Raw genomic sequence first — 24,897 nt, forward strand, 5'->3', positions numbered from 1 at the left:
AAAAAAAAAAAAAAAAAAGGTAAAATTAGGGGCACCTGGGTGGCTCAGTCATTAAGCGTCTGCCTTCAGCTCAGGTCATGATCCCGGGGTCCTGGGATCAAGCCCCGCATCAGGCTCCCTGCTCAGCAGGAAGCCTGCTTCTCCCTCTCCCAGTCCCCCTGCTTGTGTTCCCTCTCTCGCTATGTCTCTGTCTGTCAAATAAGTAAATAAAATCTTTAAAAAAAAAAAAGAAGGTAAAATAAAGGTTAAAAGTACAGGAATGAAAAGAGATAGGTTATGCAAGTAGCACAAAAAAGAGCTCGTATGTCGGGCGCCTGGGTGGCTCAGTTGGTTAAGCGACTGCCTTCGGCTCAGGTCATGATCCTGGAGTTCCAGGATCGAGTCCCGCATCAAGCTCCCTGCTCAGCAGGGAGTCTGCTTCTCCCTCTGACCCTCCTCCCTCTCATGCTCTGTCTCTCATTCTCTCCCTCTCAAATAAATAAATAAAATCTTTAAAAAAAAAAAAAAAGAGCTGGTATGTCTATGTATTATCAGATAAAGTAGATACTTGAGCCAGAAGTATTAATAAATAAAGATAAAGAGTTTATAATGATAAAGGGGTCAATGCACTGGAAAGATAAAACAGTTCTAACCTCTGTACAGTCAGTGACATGTCAAAATACACAAAGCAAAAATTGACAGAACTAAAAGGAGAAATGGATAAATCCACAATTATAATGGGGATTTTAACATGTTTCTTTAACTGACAGCAAGCATTCACAAACATTTGTATGATATAGAACACGATCAACAAATTTGACATAATAGACATAAGTGGAATACTGCACCCAACGTATTTAACAAAATTGGCCATATTTTGAGCCACAAAACAAATTCCAGGTTTCAGAGGATTGAAATCATATAGGTTATATTCTCTAATCATATTGGAATTAAGTTGTAAATCAATTACAGAAATATAATTAGAAAGTCCTTATATGTGTGGAACATAGGAATACATTTCAGAATGACTTACGGTTCAAAGAAGAAATCACAGTGGAAATCAAAATATTTTGAATTGCATGATAATGAAAATACAATCTGTTGAAGCTTATGAGATGCATCTAATATCATGTTTGAAAAAAACTGAATAATCTAAATGAGGACTTAGCAAATTTTTAAAAGTCAGATAGTCACTATTTTTGCCTTGCAAGTCTTGTGCTCTCTGTTGGCAATTAATCAGCTATACCATTATAATGTGAAGGCAGTTATAGTTGATATATAAATGAATGAACGTGGCTATGTTCCAATAAGGACATGAAGTAGCAGGTACCATCCCACCCCACACTGCTGCCGGGGGTTTATATTAGCACAATTGGGAAAATTGTTTGGCGTTGTCCGCTAAAATTGAACATATGCTTTCCCTGTGGTTTAGCACTTCCACTCCAAGAATGTACCGAACTGAAATGAGTATACCAATAGACATGTATAAGAATGTTCAAGACAGAATTAGGGGCACCTAGGTGGCTCAGTTTTGATTTTGGCTCGGGTCATGGTCTCAAGGTCATGGGATCAAGCCTGAGTGAGCCTACTTAATGTTCTTTCTCTCCCTCTCCCTCCCTCTCTCTCTCCTTAAAAAAAAAAAGTGTTCAAGACAGTGTTTTCCAAAATAGCCAAGACTGGAACCAACCCAAATGTCCACTGACAGAAAAATAAATAACTTGCAATATAGTCATATAGTGGATTACGTACAGCAGAGAGCTACAGCACATGCCACAGCATGAATAAATGGACCTAGTATTTGCAAGAAAGCCAGAAACGAATGTATACTCAAAAAACAAACAGAATTAGTCTGTGGAGTTAGGAGACTATTGTGCTGGAAATGTATTTACTGACCTTGGTGATGGTCACTCAGGTATGGGCCTTTTGATTAATTCATGGAGTTATACATTTGGTTCATAGACTTTGTTTTACTTTAATTTTTTAAAGGCTAATGTGTTTATACATGGTGTGTTAGGGAATATCTTGTCAACCATTGGGCTTCCACTGTGAGGCAGTAGGTTTCAAGCCAGCTTTTTCATTGAGTCTTCCAAGGTTGTCAGTAAGTGTTCTTTTCTTGGGCCACTTTTTCCAGAAAGGAATGTACAATTTCCTGCCTATGGAATCTGAGACTGTCTGCCAGCATTCTGGGAGCTAAGAAGTAGAAGGCAGCCAGAGTCTTGTTCATTATGCTATTTCACTGGCACCCCTTTCCTGTCTTGACCCTGTGCTTGGTGTCTAGTGCCTCTGCCTCAGTGTCTCTTCATAATGGACCTCCACAGGGTGGGTTTTTTTGGAATGGCTGACTGAGCTTAGCAAATTCTCTCCAAAACCAGTGGTAAAATTAAACAAAATTGTCCAGAGCTCCACTCTGCTTGCTAGATGGGGTGCTGCCCAAATCATTCATTGCTTAATAAAGCCAATTAGATCTTCCAAAAAGAATTAGAATTTTCAAAAACAACCATTTAATATCTGGAAATGACCAAAGGAATATAATGATTGGGAATGTTCAGGAAAATCTGGGATTCTGTCACATGAATTAGGCTACCTCTGGTTGGCTGTCCACCCTGCAGGCTGTGGGTTTGAGCCTTTTCCCCTCAAACCATCACTGTTAACCTTTTTTTAATGTTGAGGAAGTGATGCTTGATGAAGTTAGGTAATAGCATCATGTGGCTGGCATATGGTGGAGTGGAGACTTGAACCCAGGCAGTCTGACCTTAGATTCAACAAACTGCACTCACTGGCTCAACGCAGCTCTGTTACAGGGATGAAATGAGATAATTGACTTTAGATTGCTTTTCAAATTGTTGGATGCTGGGCGCTTGGGTGGCTCTGTCGTTAAGCGTCTGCCTTCGGTTCAGGTCATGATCCCAGGATCTTGGGATCGAGTCCCACATCGGCCTCCCTGCTCTGCAGGAAGCCTCCTACTCCCTCTCCCACTCCCCCTGCTTGTGTTCCCTCTCTCGCTGTGTCTCTGTCAAATAAATAAAATCTTTTTAAAAAAATTGTTGGATGCCATTAAAATAAATGAGGCATTAGCCTTGAAAAAGATACTAGAGCTTTAATAGAGATATTTCAGCATTTGTAATTGATGATACCTCTTTTTTCATTGTGGGTTTTTTTTCCCCCTAACCTTTTCTCTAGGACTCTTAATGCATTTTCTCTTCATTGCCTGTTTTAACCTTTAACATTACCATGAGCCAGGCAGGAAAAATTTAACAGTTTGTGTTATCCAGTAATTCATATTCAAACAAATAAAAGGAGTTAGAACCTTTGAACATAATAATTTCTGTATCCAGATAGTTAGCTTAACTCTAGTTGTACTTAAAAGGATGGGGCACCTGGTTGGCTCAGTCAGTTAAACGTCCGACTCTTGATTTCGGCTCAGGTCATGATCTCAGGGTCCTGAGATCAAGCCCTATGTTGGGCTCCACGCTCAGTGGGGAATCTGCTTCTCTCCTCCCTCTCCCTCTGCTCTTCGTGCTCACTCATGCACATGCTCTCTCTCAAATCTTAAAAAAAAAATAATAAAATTTAAAAATGCAATTAGGAAGGTTCTGTTGTTTACAGTCATAGATGCTAAATTGGTTTGAAACAACTATGTGTAAACTATTTAAAGTTTATGTATAAGGTGAGCAAATTGGTATTTTAAATATTAAATGAAAATTTTACTTAGTTTCGAGTGAAAGTTTTTTCAGATTAATCAGTTGAATAAAACAACTCCCAGTTGTTTTAATAGTAATAGGGATGAGGTGGGAGTAATAGAGATGAGGTGGGAGACCATGATTTCACTTTTTTAAAAATTGGCAGTCAAGATTTCACCAACAGATTTCTCAGACCTAGTATAAGAAAAAGTTGATACTGTTGTCAGATTTTCTCTATTGATTCCCAAAATGTATTATTGGCAAGGCTCACCACGGAAACCTGGCTGTGGGTGCGGGTGCTGCTTGAGATAAGCTAACACACCAGTAGCTTTTCATGCCAAAATTGAATTAAAAGACTGAATGTGATCATGCTTATCTCCTGGTAACCATGTTCTCTGCCTCCTTTTAGACTGGATCAATCTCAGAGATGGACCCATCACTATATCTGACTCCTCTGATGAGGAAGGGGTTCCTATGCTGGTCACCCCAGCTCCTCAGGAACACGACGAAGAGGACCTGGATGATGATGTCATCCTGACAGAAGTGAGTTTCCTTAAACTTACAGTGATGAGGCATTATTGCAAGTTAATTGATCTGATTCTTTGGCCCTGCGGCAGTGGTGGTTGGTAGGACAGCTGAGAGCGCCATTTCTGTTGCCCTGTAGCACTCTGTGTGTGCTGTGGTCCTGCATCTCTGAGAACAGCCCCTTTTCTACCCTGAGTGATGCCCCCATAGCTTTAGAAGCCGTACGTTTGGTCTCTTTCTCAACTTCTGCACTATTGCTGTGACTATTTGTGCACTAGTCTGCACTGTTGGAATTACTACAACCTTATTGTGTATTTTAATATCAGGTAGTGCTCATCTCCCCTGTTTACTCTATTTTTCAGAATCATCCTGGATATTTTTTTGCTTATATTTTTATATAAATTTTGAGCTCAGCTTTTCTAATTCCAGTAGGTAGATCAGTGAATTCAAAACAAATCTTATCGTTAAACTTAACAATTTTTTATAATACCCTTTCTAACTTCTGTTCCATTTGGTCTAGCCTTCCTTTATATCCCTCAGCTAGAGCATTTTGAATTTTTCTTACTATAAATGTTAAACATTTTTGTTAAGTTTCTTCCTGGTATTTTATCTTTTCTGTCACTTTTGTAAATGGCATCTTTTCTTCCACTATACCTTTTAACCACTTTTTTTTTTAATTTAGGAGTCTGTTGGTTTTAATATTAATTTTATATTAATTTCACCTTATCTTTATCATCTATAGTTGTTTTTCAGTTGACCCTATGAACCTCTCAAGGGATGGCATCTGATCTATCTGCAAATAATGATACTTGCAGTTTCTTCCTTTCTAGTTTTTAAATTTGTCTTTATCTTGTCTAATTATATTAAATAATATCTTCTCAAAAATTTTAATAGTAGGAATAGGAATGAGAAAAATACCCACTGGCGTAAATGGGAATACAGAATACTTCTAGTGTTTCTTCGCTAAGTGAGATGGTGGCTTTTTGCTTGAGATACCCTTTTTTTTTTTTTTTTAAGATTTTATTTATTTATTAGAGGGCACCGGTGGGGGAGGAGCAGTGGGAGAGGGAGAACCAGACTCCTACCTGAGCAGGGAGCCTGATGTGAGACTCAGTCCTAGGATTCTGTGATCATGACCTGAGCCGAAGACAGACGCTTAACCAACTGAGCCACCCAGGTGCTCCTGCGATACCATTTTTTAAAGTATGTTAAGGAAGTAGCCATCTACTTTAAGTTTTTATTAGTGAATATAGAATTCTATCAAATTCCGTTTTAGCATCTGTGGAGATTGTCGTATAATTTTTCTTCACTCTCTTAATGTAAATTGTTTTGCTGTCTCTGGATCGACTCTGTGTGGTAATGGTATTATAATGTAATGGTAATATGCCCTTGGATTCCATTTGCTAAGATTTTATTTAGGGTTTTCTCCATAGATCTCATGAGTGAGATTGGCCTGTAGTGTATGTGTGTGCCTGTGCTATCTTTGACAGGGTTTTTATAAACATGATTGATTCTGATTTCATAAAAAGAATTTAGAAGTTTTCTTTCTTCTTTTCTTTAATATTACTATTTTAAATAACATTTGAGTTATGTTCCTTACAGATTTGGTAAAATCTGGCATTTGGGCTGTTGCTTTTCTTGGAGGCCAGTTCTTTGAAACTGTCTCAGCTTCCTCTACAGTAATTAACATGTCTAGATTTTCTGTCACTTTTTTTTTTAAGTAGGCTTTGCACCCAGCATGGAGCCCAACGCAGGGCTCAAACTCAATGACCATAAGATTAGTACCTGAGCCGAAATCAGGAGTTAGACACTTAACTGACTGAGATACCCAGGCGTCCCCTTCTGTCACTTTTTTTTTTTTAAAGATTAATTTATTTTAGAGAGTGTAGGAGGGGCAGAGGAGAGAGAGAATCTCAAGCAGACTCTGCACTGAGCATGGAGTCCGGTGCAGGGCTTGATCTCACGACCCTGAGATTACCACCTGAACTAAAACCAAGAGTTGGATGTTTAAGTGACCAAGCCACCCCAGGCGCCCCTTCTCTCACTTTAATATCAGTTTGTGTGTTTTTGGGGGGTTTTTTTTTGTTTCTTTAAGGATTTTATTTATTTATTTGAAAGAGAGAGACACAGCGAGAGAGGGAACACAAACAGGGGGAGTGGGAGAGGGAGAAGCAGGCTTCCCACTGAGCAGGGAGCCCGATGCGGGACTCGATCCCAGGATACTGGGATCATGACCTGAGCCGAGAACTGAGTTCTCAACAACTGAGTCATCCAGGCACCCCTTAATATCAATTTTGTTCACTGATATTTTCCTACAAAATAATTTCTTTAGTTTTTTTAATGTATTTAATAAAATTAAATAACCTGTTGTCCTCTCTCTGTCCTCTGAGTCTGTGGTTCCTCCATTTTCCTTTTCTATTTTGTGTACTTGTGTTTTATCCCCTTTCCCTGATTTGATGAACTGACATTACCTTCCTTCCTCCCCTCTTCTCCCTCCTTCACCAAAGAAACTGCTTTGAGATTTGTGTTCTAGTGCTACCATTTGTTTTCTTACTAATCAGTTTCTGCTTTTGTCTTGAATGCTTTCCTTCTGCTTTAGCATATTTAACATGCTTCTTTGGCATTTATTTTATGGTCCTTTTACTAACTTCGTGAGTTGGTCATTCTTCTTTTATATTTATTATTATTTTACTTATTGCCATGTAATGTATCACCTCAAAACTTAATGGCTCAAAACAACTGCAATCATTTGTTTCTGTGGATCAGGAATTTGAGAAGGGCTCAGCTGGATTATTCTAGCTTGGGACGTCTTGTGTGGCTGTTGTCAGATGGTGCTGGAGCTGGGGCAGCAGGGGACTGGAGCAGCTAGAAGCCAACAGGCATTGCTTTTATCGGGGCTTCTACATAGGATCTCTCTCCCTTTTTATTTTTTTTTTTTTAAGATTTTATTTATTTATTTGAGAGAGAGAATGAGAGATAGAAAGCACGAGAGGGAAGAGGGTCAGAGGGAGAAGCAGACTCGCTGCTGAGCAGGGAGCCCGATGCGGGACTCGATCCCGAGACTCCAGGATCATGACCTGAGCCGAAGGCAGTCGCTTAACCAACTGAGCCACCCAGGCGCCCCCTCTCCCTTTTTAAAACAACTTTTTTGAGATATAATTCACATACCATACAGTTTATTCATCTAAAATATACAGTTTGGGGCACCTGGGTGGCTCAGTTAGTTAAATGTCCAACTATTAGCTCAGGTCTTGATGTCAGGGTCGTGCGTTCAAGCCCACACTGGGCTGCACACTGGGCATGGAGCCTACTTAAAAAAAGAGAAGTATATATAGGTCAGTAGTTTTTCATGTATTTACAGAGTTTTACAGCCACCAACACAATTTTAGGACGTTTTCATTATCCCAAAAGGAAACCCTATGCCCATTAACTGTGATTGCTAACTCCCCTCACCCCGACACCACCATCCTCTGCACCTCTCCCTAGGCAACCACTAATTTACTTTCTGTCTGTATATATGTGCCTCTCTTATGGACATTTCATATGAATGGGATCATACAATATTTGATTTTATTTGTGACCAGCTTCTTTCATTCAACATAATGTCTTCAAGATTCACCTGTGATGTAGCATAAGTAAGTACTTCCTTTTTTTTTTTTTTTATTAACATTCTTAGTTTATTGATCCTCTCATGAAAAATCTGCACAACCACCACAGATAAAGCCACTGCAGCATCTTTACTCCTTCTGTTGTCCAATCTCCAGCTCACTTTTTGCCAGCACCAACGTTGGCTTTTGCAGTCCCCCTGACTTTCTTCATTCTGTTCTTACGTTCCTTTCGCTGTTTTCTTGATGTCTTTTTCTTCTCATACAGGCCATGTCTTGCAAGTCTGTGTTTGGGTTCATTTTTCTTTGCATAATCCAAAGAATCATAAATCATGCCAAAGCCGGTTGTCTTGCCACCACCAAAATGGGTTCTGAATCCAAACACAAATATGACATCTGGTGTGGTCTTGTACATTTTGGCTAGTTTTTCCCGAATTTCTGTCTTAGGTACCGTTGCCTTTCCAGGGTGAAGAACATCAATGACCATCTGTTTCTGCTGAAGTAGTCGGTTAGTCATGAACTTCCTGGTCCGGATAGTTACTGTGTCATTCATGATGGCGGCCAGTACTTCCTTTTTATTGCCAAATAGTATTCCATTGTATGGATGTACCACATGTTGTTTATCCATTCATCAATTGATGGACATATGGGATGCTTCCACTTTTTGCTGTTATGACTAATGCTGCTATGAACATTCATGTAGCAGTTTTTGTGTGGACATATTTTTTTTTTCTTGGTTATTGTCTTAGTCCATTCCGGCTACTATAACAAAATACCACTGGGTAGCTTATAAACAACAGAAATTTATTGCTCACAGTTCTGGAGGCTGGGAAGTCCAAGATCAAGACGCCAGCATGGTTGTGTTCTAATGTAGAAGACCCTCTTTCTGGTACAAAGCTAGCACCTCTCACTGTGTCCTCACATGGTAGAAGAGGCTAGGGATCTCGCTGGAGCCTCTTCTACAAAAGCACTAATCCCATTCATGAGGATTCATGAGGGTCAGGAAGACTGACCCGAACATTAAGACCATAGCAGTTATACCCCTAGGAATGGAATTGCTGGATCATATAATAACTCTGTTTTATTCTACCAGACTATTTTCCATAGCAGATGCACTGTCGTACATTCCCACCAGCAGTGAATGAGGGTTCCAGTTTTCTCCATATTCTCTCAAACAATTGTTAGTTATATCTTTTTCATTACTGCCATCCTTATGGATGTGAAGTGGTATCTCATGGTTTTGAATTGCATTTCCCTATGGCTAATGTTATTTAGCCTCTTTTGATGTGCTTATTGACATTTGCATATCTTCTTTGGAGAAATGCCTATGCAGATCATGTGCCCATTTTTAAACAGGATTGTCTTTGTATTACTGAATCTTTGTATATTCATAGTGACCCTTATCAGATACCTGATTTGCATATATTTTCTCTCATTCTTTGAATTGTCTTTTCACTATTTGATGGTGTCCTTTGAAGCATAAAAGTTTTAAACTTTGATGAAATTCAGTTTATTCTTTTGTCAGTTGTTTTTGGTGTCAGGTCTAATACATGTGATCTGTTTTAAGGGCTTGTTCAGTCTTCCTCACATCACAGAGGTGCCTCAGCATTAATATAAATTAGTACTTTAGATTCTTCCTGGATAAAGACTTTAGAACACTTTAACTCTATTTACCTACCAAATTAAATACTGTTCTTTAAATATATCTTAATTCTGTATACATTTTTTTTAAACTCTACACAATCTTTTTTGTTTTATATGATCAGCATCCACTTCATTTCCTCCAAATATTTCCCTTTTTTGTTGTTCTTCATTACTTTCTGCATCTTGCAGATTATTTTTCTTCTACCTAAAGAACACTCCTTAGGGTGCCTGGGTGGCTCAGTTGGTTAAGCGATTGCCTTCGGCTCAGGTCATGATCCTGGAGTCCCTGGATCGAGTCCCGCATCGGGCTCCCTGCTTGTCAGGGAGTCTGCTTGTCAGGGAGTCTGTTTCTCCCTCTGACCCTCCCCCTTCTCATGTGCGCTCTCTCTCTCTCTCATTCTTTCTGTCTCAAAGAAAGAAAGAAAGAAAGAAAGAAAGAACACTCCTTAGGACTTCCTTTACAGTAAATCTGATCTTTTCACTCAGCATAAAATTCTTTGTGGTAGTTATTTTCTTTTAACACTAGGAATGTATTATTCCAGTGTTTTCTGGCTTTCATTTTTGTGTTGAAAAGTCAGTCTTATTTTTGCTTTTGAAGGCAATATGTGCTTTTAAGAACTTATATTTGATTTCTGAAGTCTTCCTGTGCTTAACTTAGGTTTCTGTCATTTGGGGTTTTTTAATTCATCCTGCTTAGATCTTCAAAACAAATCAAGCCACTGTCCTTCCTGAATATTTGTATTTTGTCTTCAAATATTGCTTCTTATCTCTCTCTTTCAGAACTCCACTTACATAGTTGGTAAAACCTTTTCACCATAGTCTTTATTTCTACTGTTTTCTTACCTAATTTTCAATCATTTTGTATCTATTCCTTATTTAGACTGCTTCCTTTTTTTTTTTTTAAGATTTTATTTATTTGAGAGAGAGTGCACATGTTAGGGGGAGGGACAGAGGAAGAGGGAGAAGCAGACTCCCCACTGAGCAGGGAGCCTGAGGCGGGGCTCCATCCCAGGACCCCGGGATCATGACCTGAGCTGAAAGCTGACACTTAACCAACTGAGCCACCCAGGTGCCCCTCACATTTGTTTTTCTTTTTTGTTTGTTTGTTTTATTTGTCAGAAAAGGAGAGCACAAGCAGGGGGAGTGGCAGGCAGAGGGAGAAGCAGGCTCCCCACTGAGCCAGGAGTCCAATGCGGGACTCAATCCCAGGATCCTGGCATCATGACCTGAGCTGAAGCAGACACTTAACCGACTGAGCCACCCAGGCATCCCTTAACATTTGTTTTTCAAACAAGGTTGGGGGACAAGCAATTTCAGATGGAGGGATTTAAACTATCCAAGCTAGGATTCATTTCCAGGGAGGTCCAGCATATTTCCAGTTCACCCTTGAATTTGAGATTTACCAGAACCCTTCCCTGTGGTGAGTTCTGAATTCCACCTTTGGTGCCCATAGCTCCTCAGTAAAGATGTCAGAAGTGTTGTTTGTCGTCTTATCTTCAGCCGGACCTGGAATTAGCAAATGTAGCTATAAGAGAAAAGTACCCCAGTGTGGGGCTCATTTTACTGGACTTCTTCCTGGTTCCTGTCCCCCTATATATCTGAGGCCTTCAAGTAGATGTTTGATGTTGCTTTGATATTTTGACCAAGTTTTCTGCTTTTACTCAGTAGAAGCGTTGTTCTGAATGATCTAGCTAGCATGTTGTTACTAGAAACAGAAGTCCACTTTTGTGCCCTTACCCATGTGCTTTCTGAATCACTGTGTGCCAATAACTTATGTGATCGAGTGTATGGTTGGGTTTTGCTTTAGGGGTTCTTTTTAAAGAGACTTTTAAATTTAATAGAGGAATTGATCTCTTTTATATTAAATTATTTAATCACTACATCCAAGGTAGGGCTCAAACTCACAACCCCAAGATCAAGAGTCATACACTCCCCTGAGCCAGTAAGGCGCCCCTCATTTATATTTATTAATGTGACTATTACAATTTGTTTTTAGTTCTCTCATAGTATTTCTTTTGCTTTACATTTTTACTGCTTTTAAAAATAATCTTTCAGGGATACCTGGGTGGCTCATTAGGTTAAGCATCCGACTCTTGATTTCAGTTCAGATCATGATTTCATGGTCATGGGATCAAGCCCTGTCAGGCTCTACACTCAGCAGGGAGTCTGCTTAAGGTTCCCTCTCTCTTCTTCCTCTGCCTCTCTTCCCGGCTCATATGCTCTCATGCTCTCTCTCAAAAATAAATAAATCTTTTTAAAAATAATTATCTTTCACTATATATTCCCTGCATCTTGGAGGTTTTGTTTTTACTTATTTTGAGGCCATGTTCTAGCTGATAATTTGAAAAAAATTTTTTTTAATTTTTCTTTTTTTTTGAAAGCTTTTTATCCTTAGTTTTATTCTTTTTAGTTCTTCTGGTATTACTTTTATAGTTTCAAATGTTGTCCTTACATGTATCAGTTGATTTATCAGCTTTAAGTGTATTTTTGGACCCCTGGCTTCTTCACTTCACCTCCCAGCTTTTGATGATTTCCTTATTTCTACTCAACCATGATTTAAAATGTTTATATTAAAGAGATAATTATTTTATTACTTCTTTGTGTTCTTGTTTCTGTTTTGTCACTATTTTACCTGCTGTGTAGTACTAATTTTCTAATTATGTTACTCATCTGCCATTTCTTTTTTTAAAAGTTGGATATCTTTATATAGTTTCTAGTTGTTTTTTTATTACTCAACTTTGAATGCGATTGAAGTTTTCCTGGACCAGCTCTTTGTAGGCAGTTACGTTGGGGAAAGGCTCAGGCACTGTTGCTGACTAGCAGTTCTCTCTTACCAGAGGGCGGGTGTGTGCACACGTGTGCATGTGCGTGCGCACGAGGGGTCTTTGTGCACGTGGACTTATGTTTATATAGCCTTCTCTTCTTAGGACCTGGCAGAGATTGCTGGTTCCACAGAAGCCCTTTTCAAAGTTTCTGTCCATCCTGTGTCACTGACAGCCTGCCCCCCCCATACACACACACACACACACACACACACACACACACACACACACACACACACAGAGGTGTTTGTTCCCTTCTAGTCTAAGCTCCTCAGAAACTCCTGTCAAATGAAGTGGCAGTTCCCCTTGTTCCAAACAGGGTATTGGTCTTGTCCTCCCAGGGCACAACACTGTCTTTGGAAAACTTTCTGCCTTTCTGAAGCTTTCTCTTCCTTATCTGAAGTCTGTAGTTGTACTTCTGTCACTGCATTTATCAGCTCCTCCTCTTACATGTTGTGATTTGCGATTGCATATGTCTGCTGGTTTCATCAAAGATTTTCAGTTCTGTGTCTCATTCTTCTCCCTGGATCGGGGTGATTTCAGAGGAGAGAAAGGTCAGAGGCATCTATATTCTGTTATCTTACAATTGGACATCCATTTCAATTAAACTTCTCTCTTGGGCATAAACTGTAGAATGTCTCTGATTTTTTTCTTTTTATGTTATAAGCAATGTGGCAGTGAGTATCTGATATATATGTGCCCTTTAGATACATAGGGTTTATAGAATAGATATAAAAAGTTGTACTGATAGATCCAAAAGGTTGTACTGGTAGATCCTAAGGATATACATTTTTAATTTAGTCAGTAATGCCAAATTGTTTTCCTAAATTCTCCAGCAGTGAATGATAGCCTGAGAGTTTTCCCACATCCTTATCACTGTTTGATATTATCTAACTAAAAACTCTGCCAGTCTTATGGGGGCTGGGGGTCTTTTTTTAATTTGCATTTTGCTAACTACTAATGAAGCTTAAATTCTTTCCATATTTTTTAACAGTCCTCATTCCTCTGCTGTTTTGTCATTCTTTCATTATTTCCTCTGCTATGTAGTTATTTTTTAGTGGTCTCAGGTGAAATTGTAATTCAAACTATAACTCAGGTTCCAGTCTATGAATGGCTACTCTGATTCTTACAGTTGTGATCAAATTTCAGTGTTAAGAGAAATGTTGAGAATAGGTTTTGTTGGGTAGGGTGTTTTGGGTTTTGTTTCTTTCCCATCCTGTCTCCAAAGCTCAACATAAGTACACAAGGAGACATAGACCTAGGAAAGAAATTGAATTATTATTAAAATTTCATTTTTTCTTAGACAAATAAACCTCAGACATCACGACCCAATCTCATCAAACCAGCTGCCCAGTGGCAAGATCTCAAAAGATTGGGAGAAGAAAGGCCTAAAAAGTCTAGAACAGCCTTTGAATCAGATAAGAACGGCTATTTTTCAGTGTGTAACAGCTCATTGTTTGATTCTGGGGCACAGGATGATTCTGAGGATGACTACGGTGAATTTCTGGATCTTGGGCCTCCTGGAGTTTCTGAATTCATTAAGCCAAGTGGCCAAACAGAAAGAGAACCCAAACCTGGACCAAGTCATAACCAAGCAGCAAATGACATCGTCAACCCAAGATCAGAGCAGAAAATCGTTATCTTGGAAGAAGGTAGCCTTCTTTTACCAGAAGGTGATCCTCTAGACACTCAGAACCAGTCATCTGAAGATTCAGAGACAGAGCTTTTATCAAACCTTGAAGAATCTACTGCTATCCTAGATGATCAAGCCATCGGAGAAGACTGCTGGTTAGACCATCCTTACTTCCAGTCCCTAAACCAACAGCCCCGTGAGAGAACAAACCAGGTTGTTCCTCAGAAGCGGCAGCCTGAAGCAGAACTGGGCCCGTTGTTGTATCAACATGAACCCCCAGGGCTGGCTTTTCCAAGGCCAGTTTTTCCAAGACCAGAACCCCAGCAGGATGGGATTCCAGGCCCTTCTTCTCCTCAGCCTGCCCATCCTCTAGGAGAGCTTGAAGACCAACAATTAGCAATAGATGATGAAGAGCCAGGACCAGCCTTTCCACCACCAGGATCTCAGGAGCCCAATTTGGAAAACCTTTGGGGGCAAGAAGCTACTGAGGTAGATCAAGAACTCGTTGCACTTTTAGTGAAAGAAACAGTAAGTTTTATTTTATTTAAGTGAATAATTACACTAAATGTACTGAGTTTTCTTTTACTGCAAAATCACGACCGGGGGGGCGGGAGGGCACTTCATTTTCCTAAGGGATCTATAGCTGGATACCAGGAGAAGAAAGACTCTGAAGATAGGAAAATTAAATCAGTATTCCTAATCTGTCCTTAACCCCACAGCAAGCCCTCTGGGATTCTAGCTGCAGATCATGGGTACCCTGGTGCTGTCATATGAGCAGTGCCCCTGGTTTTAAAAAGGTTTTGAGTTAATTCCAATTCAGACCCATAAGGCAGGTTTATAAGATTATCTAGAGCTGCACTGTCCAATGTGGTAGTTTCATGTACCTGTTTAAATGTAAGTGTCTTACAATTAAATAAAATTTAAAATTCCATTTCCAGTGGTGGTAATCACATTTAAAGTGCCTAATAGTCACATGGGGCTGAAGAGCTACCATACTGGAAATCACAGAATAGAGTATTTCCATCATTGTATGAAGTTCTTTTGGATATCCCTCATATAGAGTGTGATGCAGGGCTGTGAGTTCTGGCTCAGCTGCTCATTGCCTTTGAGCAGGCTTTTAACCCTTCTTCCCCCAGGTGTTTTCATCTGGCACACTAGCTCATGTGCATTTTAAGAGGTAGTGCTTTACTCCTTTTCGGACTCCTTTTGCCTGGGCAGAGATGTTCAGCGTTAATTGAAAGAGTGAAGAACGGGGGGACGAGCCATGAGAGACTATGGACTCCGAGAAACAAACTGAGGGTTCTAGAGGGGAGGGGTTCGGGGGGATGGGTTAGCTGGGTGATGGGTATTAAAGAGGGCACAATCTGCATGGAGCACTGGGTGTTATATGAAGACAATGAATCATGGAACACTACATCAAAAACTAATGATGTAATATATGGTGATTAACGTAACAATAAAAAATAAAAACTAATGATGTATGGTGATTAACATAACATAATAAAAGTAAAAAAAAAAAAAAAGGGCACGAAGAATGGATATGCAAAGTGGCAGAGGACCAGATAATCTCTAGGGTCTTTTCTAGAGTCCACAGTCTATGCAGACACGTATGTCTACGCACAGACCTGCCTTACAGCCCCTTTCTCGTCTTGAGTCATTTTACTTTTTGCCATCTGGTTTTTATTGCTATTTGAAACCATTCTTGTGGATAAAAAATAATGTTTTTATTCCTTTTCAGGAGGCAAGATTTCCAGATGTTGCAAATGGGTATATTGAGGAGATAATTCATTTGAAGAATTATTATGATTTGAATGTGTAAGTACACCACATGCCTTTTGTTTTTCTTACTGTAGTGAAATACACATAATATAAAAATCTACCGTTTTTACCATTTTTAAGTATACAGATCAGTGGCATTAATTATCTCCACATTTTTGCACAACCATCGCCACCATCCCCAGAACCTTTTCATCTTCCCAAAATGGAACTGTCCCCATTAAACATTAACTCCTCATCCCCCGCCCCTCCACCCCCAGCCCCTGGGACCTACACTTCTACTTTCTGTCTCTCTGAATTTGACTACTCCAGGGACTTCATAATAGAATAACACGGTATTTATCCTTTTGTGACTGGCTTACTTCGCTTAGCATTATGTTTTCTTTAATGATCCTGTTAGAGTTCTAATTTTAGTCATGTACAGACTTTTCTGGGTTTTACTTAATACTGCATGGTTATGGAATTAAGGTGTTTTGTTAATTCTGAGCATTGATACTACGTGTTTTGGTCAGGTGGTTTAAAGACATTTTCTTCCCTATATTTGTAACAAAGTGTTCTGCAACCACTCTGCCTGTTTGGAGAAGTGTATGGAAGTGTTTCTTTAGTGTTTATCACAAAAATGATAACTATAATTTTTAAAAAATAGAAGTGTCCCAAAGAAAACAAAGTATGTCCTTTTCCTTTTACACTCTTTTCCCTCCTAGTCTGCAGAGGTAAAACCGTTGTAAATTTGTGAGGAACGTAGAATATTGAAACTAATAAAATTTTCAGTTAATTAATACAGATTACATCCATCGAACAGAAGAGGTAGTATACCTAAACCTCTGTCCTCAAAAGATTATGCCCAGCACTATAATACTCAGCCCAGAGTGCAAGTGAGAGCTGTTCCCTGCCACGGCCAAGTGGGAAGAGCCCCATTTCCCAGGTCAGGAGCCAGAGGAGATGCTCTGTTCTAATTCATACAAAGACACTGTTGGTGCCAGTGGCCACCCTGTCTTGTCGCCCTCTATCCGGGGATAGCCACTGTGACCCGGCTTGTTTGTTTGTTTTAAGATTTTATTTTTTTGATTCTAAGTTACTGTAGACTTAAAGTTTTTATATAAGTGGTATTTTAAAATGAGTTAAAACCTTTTTTGTTTTTGGTACTGAATTATCCTATGTTTGACCAGTAGAAACCTCTTAAGATGCATCTGTATCATTTTGACATGGCCCAATTAGTCTGAGCATGCCCTTGCTTTGTAAAATACAGAGTTGCTTGGGCTTACCTTGAATGTTTCTGCCCTAAACCTGGAATGTGGTCATTTCTCCAAGAAACCCGGGTTTTTGCCACTAGCATGTCATCACTTGTCAGCCCTTACAGGGGACAGAGCAAGGAAATACGGGGTTTTTTTAATTACATGTTCATGATTTCCCATTTAAGTTTAACATTAAGGTTTTTTTCCCTCAGTCTTTCTAAATTTTACATTTTTGTGTTCTTCCACGAGAAATGTAGTTTCTAGTAACATTAATACTTTTTTTTATCCTATAATAGACATAAAATAAATTGTAGTACCAGTGTTACTATTGAGGACTACTACTGAGTGAAGTAAAAAATGTTTTATAGTTATTTTGTGCTTAATGCATATCTCACTAAGGCAGTACAGTTAGAATATAGACTAACCTAGGCAGTAGATCGATGACGTTCCTCAGTTCTAGAAACTTGGTAGCCAGTATCTCCTCAAATAATCCTGTTCTCTTCCTTTTGCTATCACACTTTTTCCCCGTCCTCTGTGGCTCTTGACCCCATCTCTTTGTCTCTGTGATACACTCTGGATGATTTCTTCAAGGCAGTCCTATAGCTCACTAATTTTCTTTTTAGTGGGGTATAATCTGCCATTAAACTCATCCACAGAGGTGCCTAGGTGGCTCAGTCGTTAAGCATCTGCCTTCGGCTCAGGTCATGATCCCCGGGTCCTGGGATCGAGCCCCGCACCGGGCTCCCTGCTGGGCGGGAAGCCTGCTTCTCCCTCTCCCACTCCCCCTGCTTGTGTTCCTGTTCTCGCTCGCACGCTCTCTTTCTCAAATAAATAAAATCTTTAAAAAAAAACCTCATCCACAGTGTTTTTAGTTCCATTTCCTATATTCTCATTCTGGCATCCTTATTTTATAATACTCCGGATCATTTTTCTAGTGTCATTTTTTGCCTGTATTTTTAATCCATTTAGTTCTCTAAACACAATAAACATAGCTTCTTTGTGTTCTGAGTGTGATCATTCTGACACATGAAGTCCTTGTGAATCTCATTCTGTTGTTTCTGCTGGCTCTCTTGGTGTCTTGTTTTCCTTGTGCGTTTTGTAAATTTTAACTGTGAGCTCACTTCTTGGGGTTTTGATAGAAATGGTTCCTTCGGGGAGGATTCACTTTTTCATCATGTGCCCAGGGGCAGTGTCAGTCTAACACTACTTTATACTTTAGATTGTTGTCTGCAAGGCTTTGGGTCATCGAGATAGTAAGAATTTAGTCTTGGATGAGGACTCGGTATAATCTTCACCAATTCTCACAGGGCATTTTGTTTTCCTCTCCATCCACTCGTCAGTATTAAAGCATGTTTCTCCTTGTGGTCTGTAAGATTTGTCTGTGTGCCCTATGAAGTAAGAGCTCAAGAAGATGAATATCATCATCATCATTTTCTTTTTGAATATATAAATGACTTGATGAGTACACTTAGGAAAATCTCGCTTCTGTTTAGCTTACTTCTCTGGGGTTTCACTTTCACTTAGATTTGGACTCGTAGGAACTCCTGACTTTAATTTGATTGCAAGTTCTGTTTTAATATCAGCATTTTTTAAGCCTTTTTTCTTGTGGACTGCATACAGAAAAATGCACAAAATTAAGATAGCCAGCCTAATAATTTATCACAAATCAAACATTCATGTAACTACCACCTAGAAATCTTCAAAAAATAGAACATTGCCACCATCTTTGAACACTTTGAAGATTTTGTGACGATATCATGTTGTCTCTATTCTTCTATGACTGGCTTCTTTCACTCAGCATTATGTTTCTGGGGTTTACCCATGCTCTGTAGTTCATTCATTTTCATTGCTATGTGGTATCCCATTTGTATCAAAATACTATTAATTTTTTCCTCTACTTTTTTTTTAATTTTTTTTTTTTATATTTTATTTATTTAGTTGACAGAGAGCACAAGCAGGGGGAGCAGCAGGCAGAGGGAGAAGGAGCCTCCTGTACTTTTGATAGGCATTTGACTTGTTTCCACTTTTTGGCTTTCACAAATAATGCACCTTTGAACCATTCTTCCACATGCCTCCCAAGCCTCCAATCTTGACCAGATTTGGGCTTCGCCATCCTGCTGGCTACTGATTTTTTTTTTTTTTAAGATTTTATTTATTTACTTGAGAGAGAGAACAAGAGCAAAAGAGAGCATAGAGGGAGAGGGAGAAGCAGACTCCCTGCAGAGCAGAGAGCCCAACGCAGGGCTCGATTCCAGGACCCTGGGATCATGACTTGAGCCAAAGGCAGACAGTTAACTGAAAGAGCCACCCAGGCGCCCCTGGCTACTGATATTTTCAAGCAGAAATTTTTTATTTCTGAACTTTTGGTCTTGTTTCTCATCTTTGGGAGGATTGGTCTGCCATTACTGAAAATAAAAGTGCTATTTTATTGTAAGCTTTCAAAATTTTTGAATATCTAAATTACTTGATAATTACATTATTTTTAACTAATAAACTTTGTCTTTAGAGCATTTTTAGATTCATAGCAAAATTGAATGGAAATAATTAGTACATTTTTACAATAAAAAGTATCTCCTAGACTTCCCCTCAACTAAAAAACAACTGATTTTTATTTTTATGTAACCTTTTAGTTCTTGGAATGCAAACACAATTTTTTCAGAGAGTAAATGCAGTTCTGGGTATCTTGTTTATGAAATAATGTTAAGCAAAAAATATTTTCCATTTTTTTCTTTATGATAATAATGATCCCCTTTAATAACAGTTTTATTGAGTTTTCCTTTTTGTTAAATACTTTGTTCATAGGGGCGCCTGGGTGGCTCAGTCGTTAAGCGTCTGCCTTTGGCTCAGGTCATGATCCCAGGGTCCTGGGATCGAGTCCCACATCAGGCTCCCTGCTTGGCAGGAAGCCTGCTTCTCCCTCTCCCACTCCCCCTGCTTGTGTTCCTGCTCTCGCTATCTCTCTGTCAAATAAATAAATAAAATCTTAAAAAAAAAATACTTTGTTCAGTTTTCACCAATGTTCTAATGAACATTATTCTCCATATGGCACTTTCCCTTTTCTTTCTGTATACCTGCTACATGCTGAAATCCTAAAAGTTAAAATTCAGGGTTGGCCATTATTAAAATTCAGGGTTGGACATTATAAACAAATTCATGGTCATTGAAACTATTTCCAAATAGATTTCCAGTGGAGTTGTACCAGTTTATGTTGCTGTTGGAGATGTACATGAATTGCTGTAGTAATTTCTCAGTGATGATGCATAGTGATGGTGTTAACTAGGCATAAAGTAGCTTACTATTTTAGTTTATTTCTTTGTTAATGGGCTGCATGGCAGTTTTCATACATTTGTTTGACTAATTGTATTTCTCTCCTTTGTGAATTGTTTGTACCTTTTCTCACTGAATTCTTTTGTTGTTGTTCATGTTTTCCTGATTATGAAACACAATACTTGTTTGTTCAGTCTGGAAAATATAAATGATTAAGTATAAACCTAGCCCATGTAGCTAAGAATACTGTAGAATATACTAAAGAATATAGAATACTGATTTGAATAGGAAATGCCAAGTTTAAGTATTTAATAATTTATAGTAAATATTAAAGTAACCCTTTAGAAATGTAGTATACTTTAATGTTTCCCTCTCATTCTACAAATGAATGTATTATTTTTCAAGTATTTGCAAGATTAATTTCTGTGAAATACCAGTAAAATGGGATCAAATTGACAGATTTTGTGACAGTTTGTTCTCTTACCTCCTGAGTCTCATATATATCCTTTTTTCTAGGGACTTACTGATTCTGTGCTTTTCACATCACTCAGATGCAAATATTCATTCTTAAACATATATAAAAATTCTTGTGAAATCCAAAGGAAGGGGACTGTGCAGTAATTGTATTATATCTTTTCAAACCTGCAGTCTTCTGAGTTTCCTGACATGACTTGTTCCTGGGCTCTTGGGACTGAGGTGTTAATTCCCACAACTAAGCTAAATATTGTTAATGTAGACCCAAAGGGAGGCACAAAACAAAGTTGAGCAGGCTGGCATTGTGTGTGGCTGACTCTCGGTTATTTTATGTGCAATCTTTAAATCACCTTTAGACATAACCAGCTGGTCATTTTAGCAAGAGGGATTTATTCACCAGAGAACCTCCTGTGATGGTAATCTCTTTGAGCTGATTACTAAGACCTTTCACTCACATGTGATGAATCTTAAATTGGATCGAGGCAGCAACAACTATCTAAGGAATAAAAGCTTGGAATACTAGCCTGGCTCATTTAGGAGGAGTGCTTTCTTGAGACCCTTCAGCTTGTCAGGTCAGATCAGATGTGAAATAACATACATAGGTGGGCAGACTTGAGTTCTCACAAGCCTCCCACCCCAGGCTGTAAATATTGATGTCTTGGGTTATAGTTCATTTCTACAGAAGAGAAACTTTCTATTTAATTACCTGTGCCCACTGAATGTCATTTAACCTCCAGGAAAGTTCTGTTGGTAAGGGTCAAGATATTAAAATAGAAATGACTTTGACAGTTCAAAATGAGAGCCTTTGGGGGGGAGCGCCTTTTGTGTCAGTCAGTAGAGGGCCCCCGATTCTTGATATCGGGATCATGAGTTTGAGCCACGGGTCACATGTACAGATTACTTAAAAAAAAAAAAGATTGCATCATAAACAGGTTTGACTTAAGATTGAAACATAAATATGTAACAGAATGAGACCCTCTGATTTCTGCCATGTGGAATTCCTTCTCTTGCAGTGTTTTGGTATGTGGTCTTCTTAATATTGGAAATATAAAATTAATTGGTCAGAGAAGAACCCCTAAAATATGGTTGGTTTTTGTTTTGTTTTCTTGAAATCACACCTACTATTCTACCTCTGTGTCATATACTGTAATTCTGTATAATGTACTTTAGAAAATACATAAAAGTAGAAAATTTTAAAGGATAAGATTTTTAAAAATAGGAGTTGTAATACTTTCTTCCAGTACCATAGCAGATCATCTTCCATGCACCCCACGTGGATACCACTGGCTTCACTCATGGGTAGCCATTTTGTCAAAGAAGATTCTTCACTGAGTGACCTTTCTGGCTGTTTATTGGGTTGTGGTAGCCACACTTATCAGAACATTACAAACAGGCATATTTGAGATGGAGGAGCTTCTCCACATCTGGGTTGTGGTTTGTCTGGATGTGCATGTGAACAGAGTTGTTTAGCCTTTGAGGCCTTTCCCCAATGATACTAGATTCTTGGTGGTGGCTAACTCTCAGGTCAGCCTACAAAGAGCTGTATAACCTGCAGAAGGGTTGCAGATGAAGCATGCCCTCCCAGACTCTGTTCCCAGACACTCTCCCCCACGGGTGAGAAGAGGAACTGGAGGGAAGTGCTTTTTCTCTCCTCTTCCTGCTGGACCTGTCCTACTATTAAAGGCTCCACTGTTGGCACTGGACAGGAGATACCTGGGAAGAAGGGATTCAAGAATCATGGGGTGGAGTCATCTGAAGAACCTTCAGGAGCAAGGAAAGTGAGAAAGATGGAGAGGGGAATCCCCATGGCCCTGTGAGCCGAGAGGCTTTCCTGCTACTGAAGTAGCTAGTGCTACACACCCCCCAGGCTGTTCTTATCTGTGGAATCATCCCAAGAGCTCAGCATGTTGCTGTATTTGGTTGTTATAGGGTGAAGAACCTTGCTGGTTAACATTTGTTAAATCTGGACAGTGATACATCAGCATGTGTTATCTTACTCTATATCCTTACCTTTAAATGTATTTCATGATAGTGATAAAGGGACAAGGCTATGGGTTTGGCATGAAGAGAGTCCATTCTTAGGCAGACATGGTCTGTTCTTTCAGGCTTGCAGCTGGGCAAACTGAACGTCACTGAAATTCTTCATGGGGACTTGTATTACCAGAGGGTTACAGAAAGTATTAATGAATTAACAGAAGGTCTTTTATATTCCATCCATTTACTTTAGCAAACTGTTTTATGGTTTTTTATTTTTATTTAAATTCAATTAATTAACATATATTACTGGTTTTAGAGGTAGAGGTCAGTGATTCATCAGTCTTAATATAGTACCCAGTGCTCATTATATCATGTGCCCTCCTTAATGTTATCACCCAATTACCCCAACACCCCACCCCACTCCGCTCCAGCAACCCTCAGTTTGTTTCCGGTGATCAAAAGTTGCTTATGGTTTGTCTCCCTCTCTTTCGTCTTTTTTGTTCCTCTCTTCCCCTATGATCCTCTGTTTTGTTTCTTAAATTCTACCTATCAGTGAGATCATAATTGTCTTTCTCTGATTGACTTATTTCGCTGAGCATACAACCCTCTAGTTCCATGCACATCGTTGCAAATGGCAAGATTCTTTTTTTTTTTTTTTGATGGCTGAGTAGTATTCTGTTTTTGTGTGTGTGTGTATATCACATCTTCTTTATCCATTCATCTGTCGATGGACATCTGGGCTCTTCATAGTTTGGCTATTGTGGACATTGCTGCTACAAATATTGGGGTGCAGGTGCCCCTTCGGATCACTACATTTGTATCTTTGGAGTAAATACCCAGTAGTGCAATTGCTAGGTGGTAGGGTAGCTCTATTTTCAACTTTTTAAAGAACCTCCATACTGTTTTCCAGAGTGGAGCAAACTGTTTTTAATTGCTGATGTGAATATGTTTTCCCACCCCTTGTTTGTTACAGTTTTCTGACAAACCGTAGGTACTCTTCATCTAAATTCTCCAGTTCCATACTGTTCAGCCAGTAAGAATTTGAGTGACTTCATGACATTGACACCTGACAGAAGTGTGCATTCATTAGTATGTTTATTGCTTTTTAAAACTAGAAGCAAAAATAGAAATTAAGTATATCTGTCTTTTATTTGTCTATTTCATTTTTCTGATCTGCAATTTAATAGGTCAGTCATAGTGTATGATGAGGCACATTATTTTTCATTGTATTTAAATCAGTGGCAGGTGTGGGATTTGGAAGCACTGTGAAAATAACATCATTTATTTTTGCAGACTTTGTAATTTTCTTCTGGAAAATCCAGACTATCCAAAGAGAGAAGACAGAATCATTATCAACCCCAGTAGCAGCCTGCTTGCCAGCCAGGATGAAACAAAGGCAAGTGTTGTGCTCTTTGTTTTGCAGTCTACCTAGAAATGCTCTGCTTTTTTCATCTTTGTGATAAGAAAGTGCTTTGTTGGGACACATTTTTTAAAGACTAGCCAGGAAAATAGGATTTCAGAATATACTTGTCCCTTCAGTGGATTTTCCCAACCTGAGTCACTTTGGATTCTGTATTTAACTTTTGTTGTAACTCCATCATCTCTTTCCCACAAAAAGTTAAACACCTTCCATATCTTTAGTCTTACAAAGCTAGTTTTTAAAATGAAACAAGAATTAGCCAGGATTCTTTGTATCATTTTGGTGGGTTTTTTTGTTTTTGTTTTTCAGTATTTTATTATGAAAATTTTCAAACATACAGTAAAGCCAAAAGAATTTTACACTGATCACCTATATATCTACCAGCAGTACTATTAAAAGTTAACATTTTATTATATCCACTTTGTCACATATCCATCCCTCTGTCCATCAGCACATCTCTCTTATATTTCATTTCATTATGATGCATTTCAAAGTAAATCACAAAAACATCAACACACTGCCCTATACATACATACTTTAGTGTGCATTTCGGCACCTAGAGTTCAATATCTGTTTACAGTTTTTCTTTTGATGTAAGATTTATATACAATGCATACACCTGTATAACCAAATCCTGTATTAAAATAAAAAGTTTGATTTTTTTTTTTTAAGATTTTATTTATTTGAGGGAGAGAGAGAGAGCAAGCACAACTGGGTGGAGAGGCAAGAGGGAGAAGCAGACTGCCCGCTGAGCAGTGGACCACCCCCCGCCCCAAGCCCTGCTGATGCGGGGCTCGATCCTGGAACCCCGGAACCATGGCCTGAGCCAAAGGCAGATGCTTAACCAGCTGAGCCACCCA

The 24,897-nt window shown here is 39.0% G+C and overlaps 1 protein-coding gene across 7 annotated transcripts in view; it reads left to right on the forward strand.

The window, feature by feature from the left end:
* Nucleotides 1–24,897, forward strand: part of RNF216 (ring finger protein 216) — a 153,556-nt gene that overhangs the window by 20,007 nt on the left and 108,652 nt on the right. For 6 of the 7 annotated variants that reach the window (XM_025863598.2, XM_025863599.2, XM_073886301.1 and 3 more), the window contains 4 exons: nucleotides 4,069–4,202; nucleotides 13,559–14,416; nucleotides 15,627–15,703; nucleotides 23,911–24,013. In XM_025863598.2, the coding sequence (XP_025719383.1) occupies nucleotides 4,069–4,202; nucleotides 13,559–14,416; nucleotides 15,627–15,703; nucleotides 23,911–24,013 (1,172 nt within the window). The remainder of the gene's footprint in view (nucleotides 1–4,068; nucleotides 4,203–13,558; nucleotides 14,417–15,626; nucleotides 15,704–23,910; nucleotides 24,014–24,897) is intronic. The other variant, XM_025863602.2, reaches the window with a different exon arrangement.

The sequence above is a fragment of the Callorhinus ursinus genome, unplaced genomic scaffold, assembly GCF_003265705.2.
Source record: "Callorhinus ursinus isolate GAN/ISIS: 27379988/994484 unplaced genomic scaffold, GSC_fseal_2.0 scaffold70, whole genome shotgun sequence".
Lineage (NCBI taxonomy): Eukaryota > Metazoa > Chordata > Mammalia > Carnivora > Otariidae > Callorhinus > Callorhinus ursinus.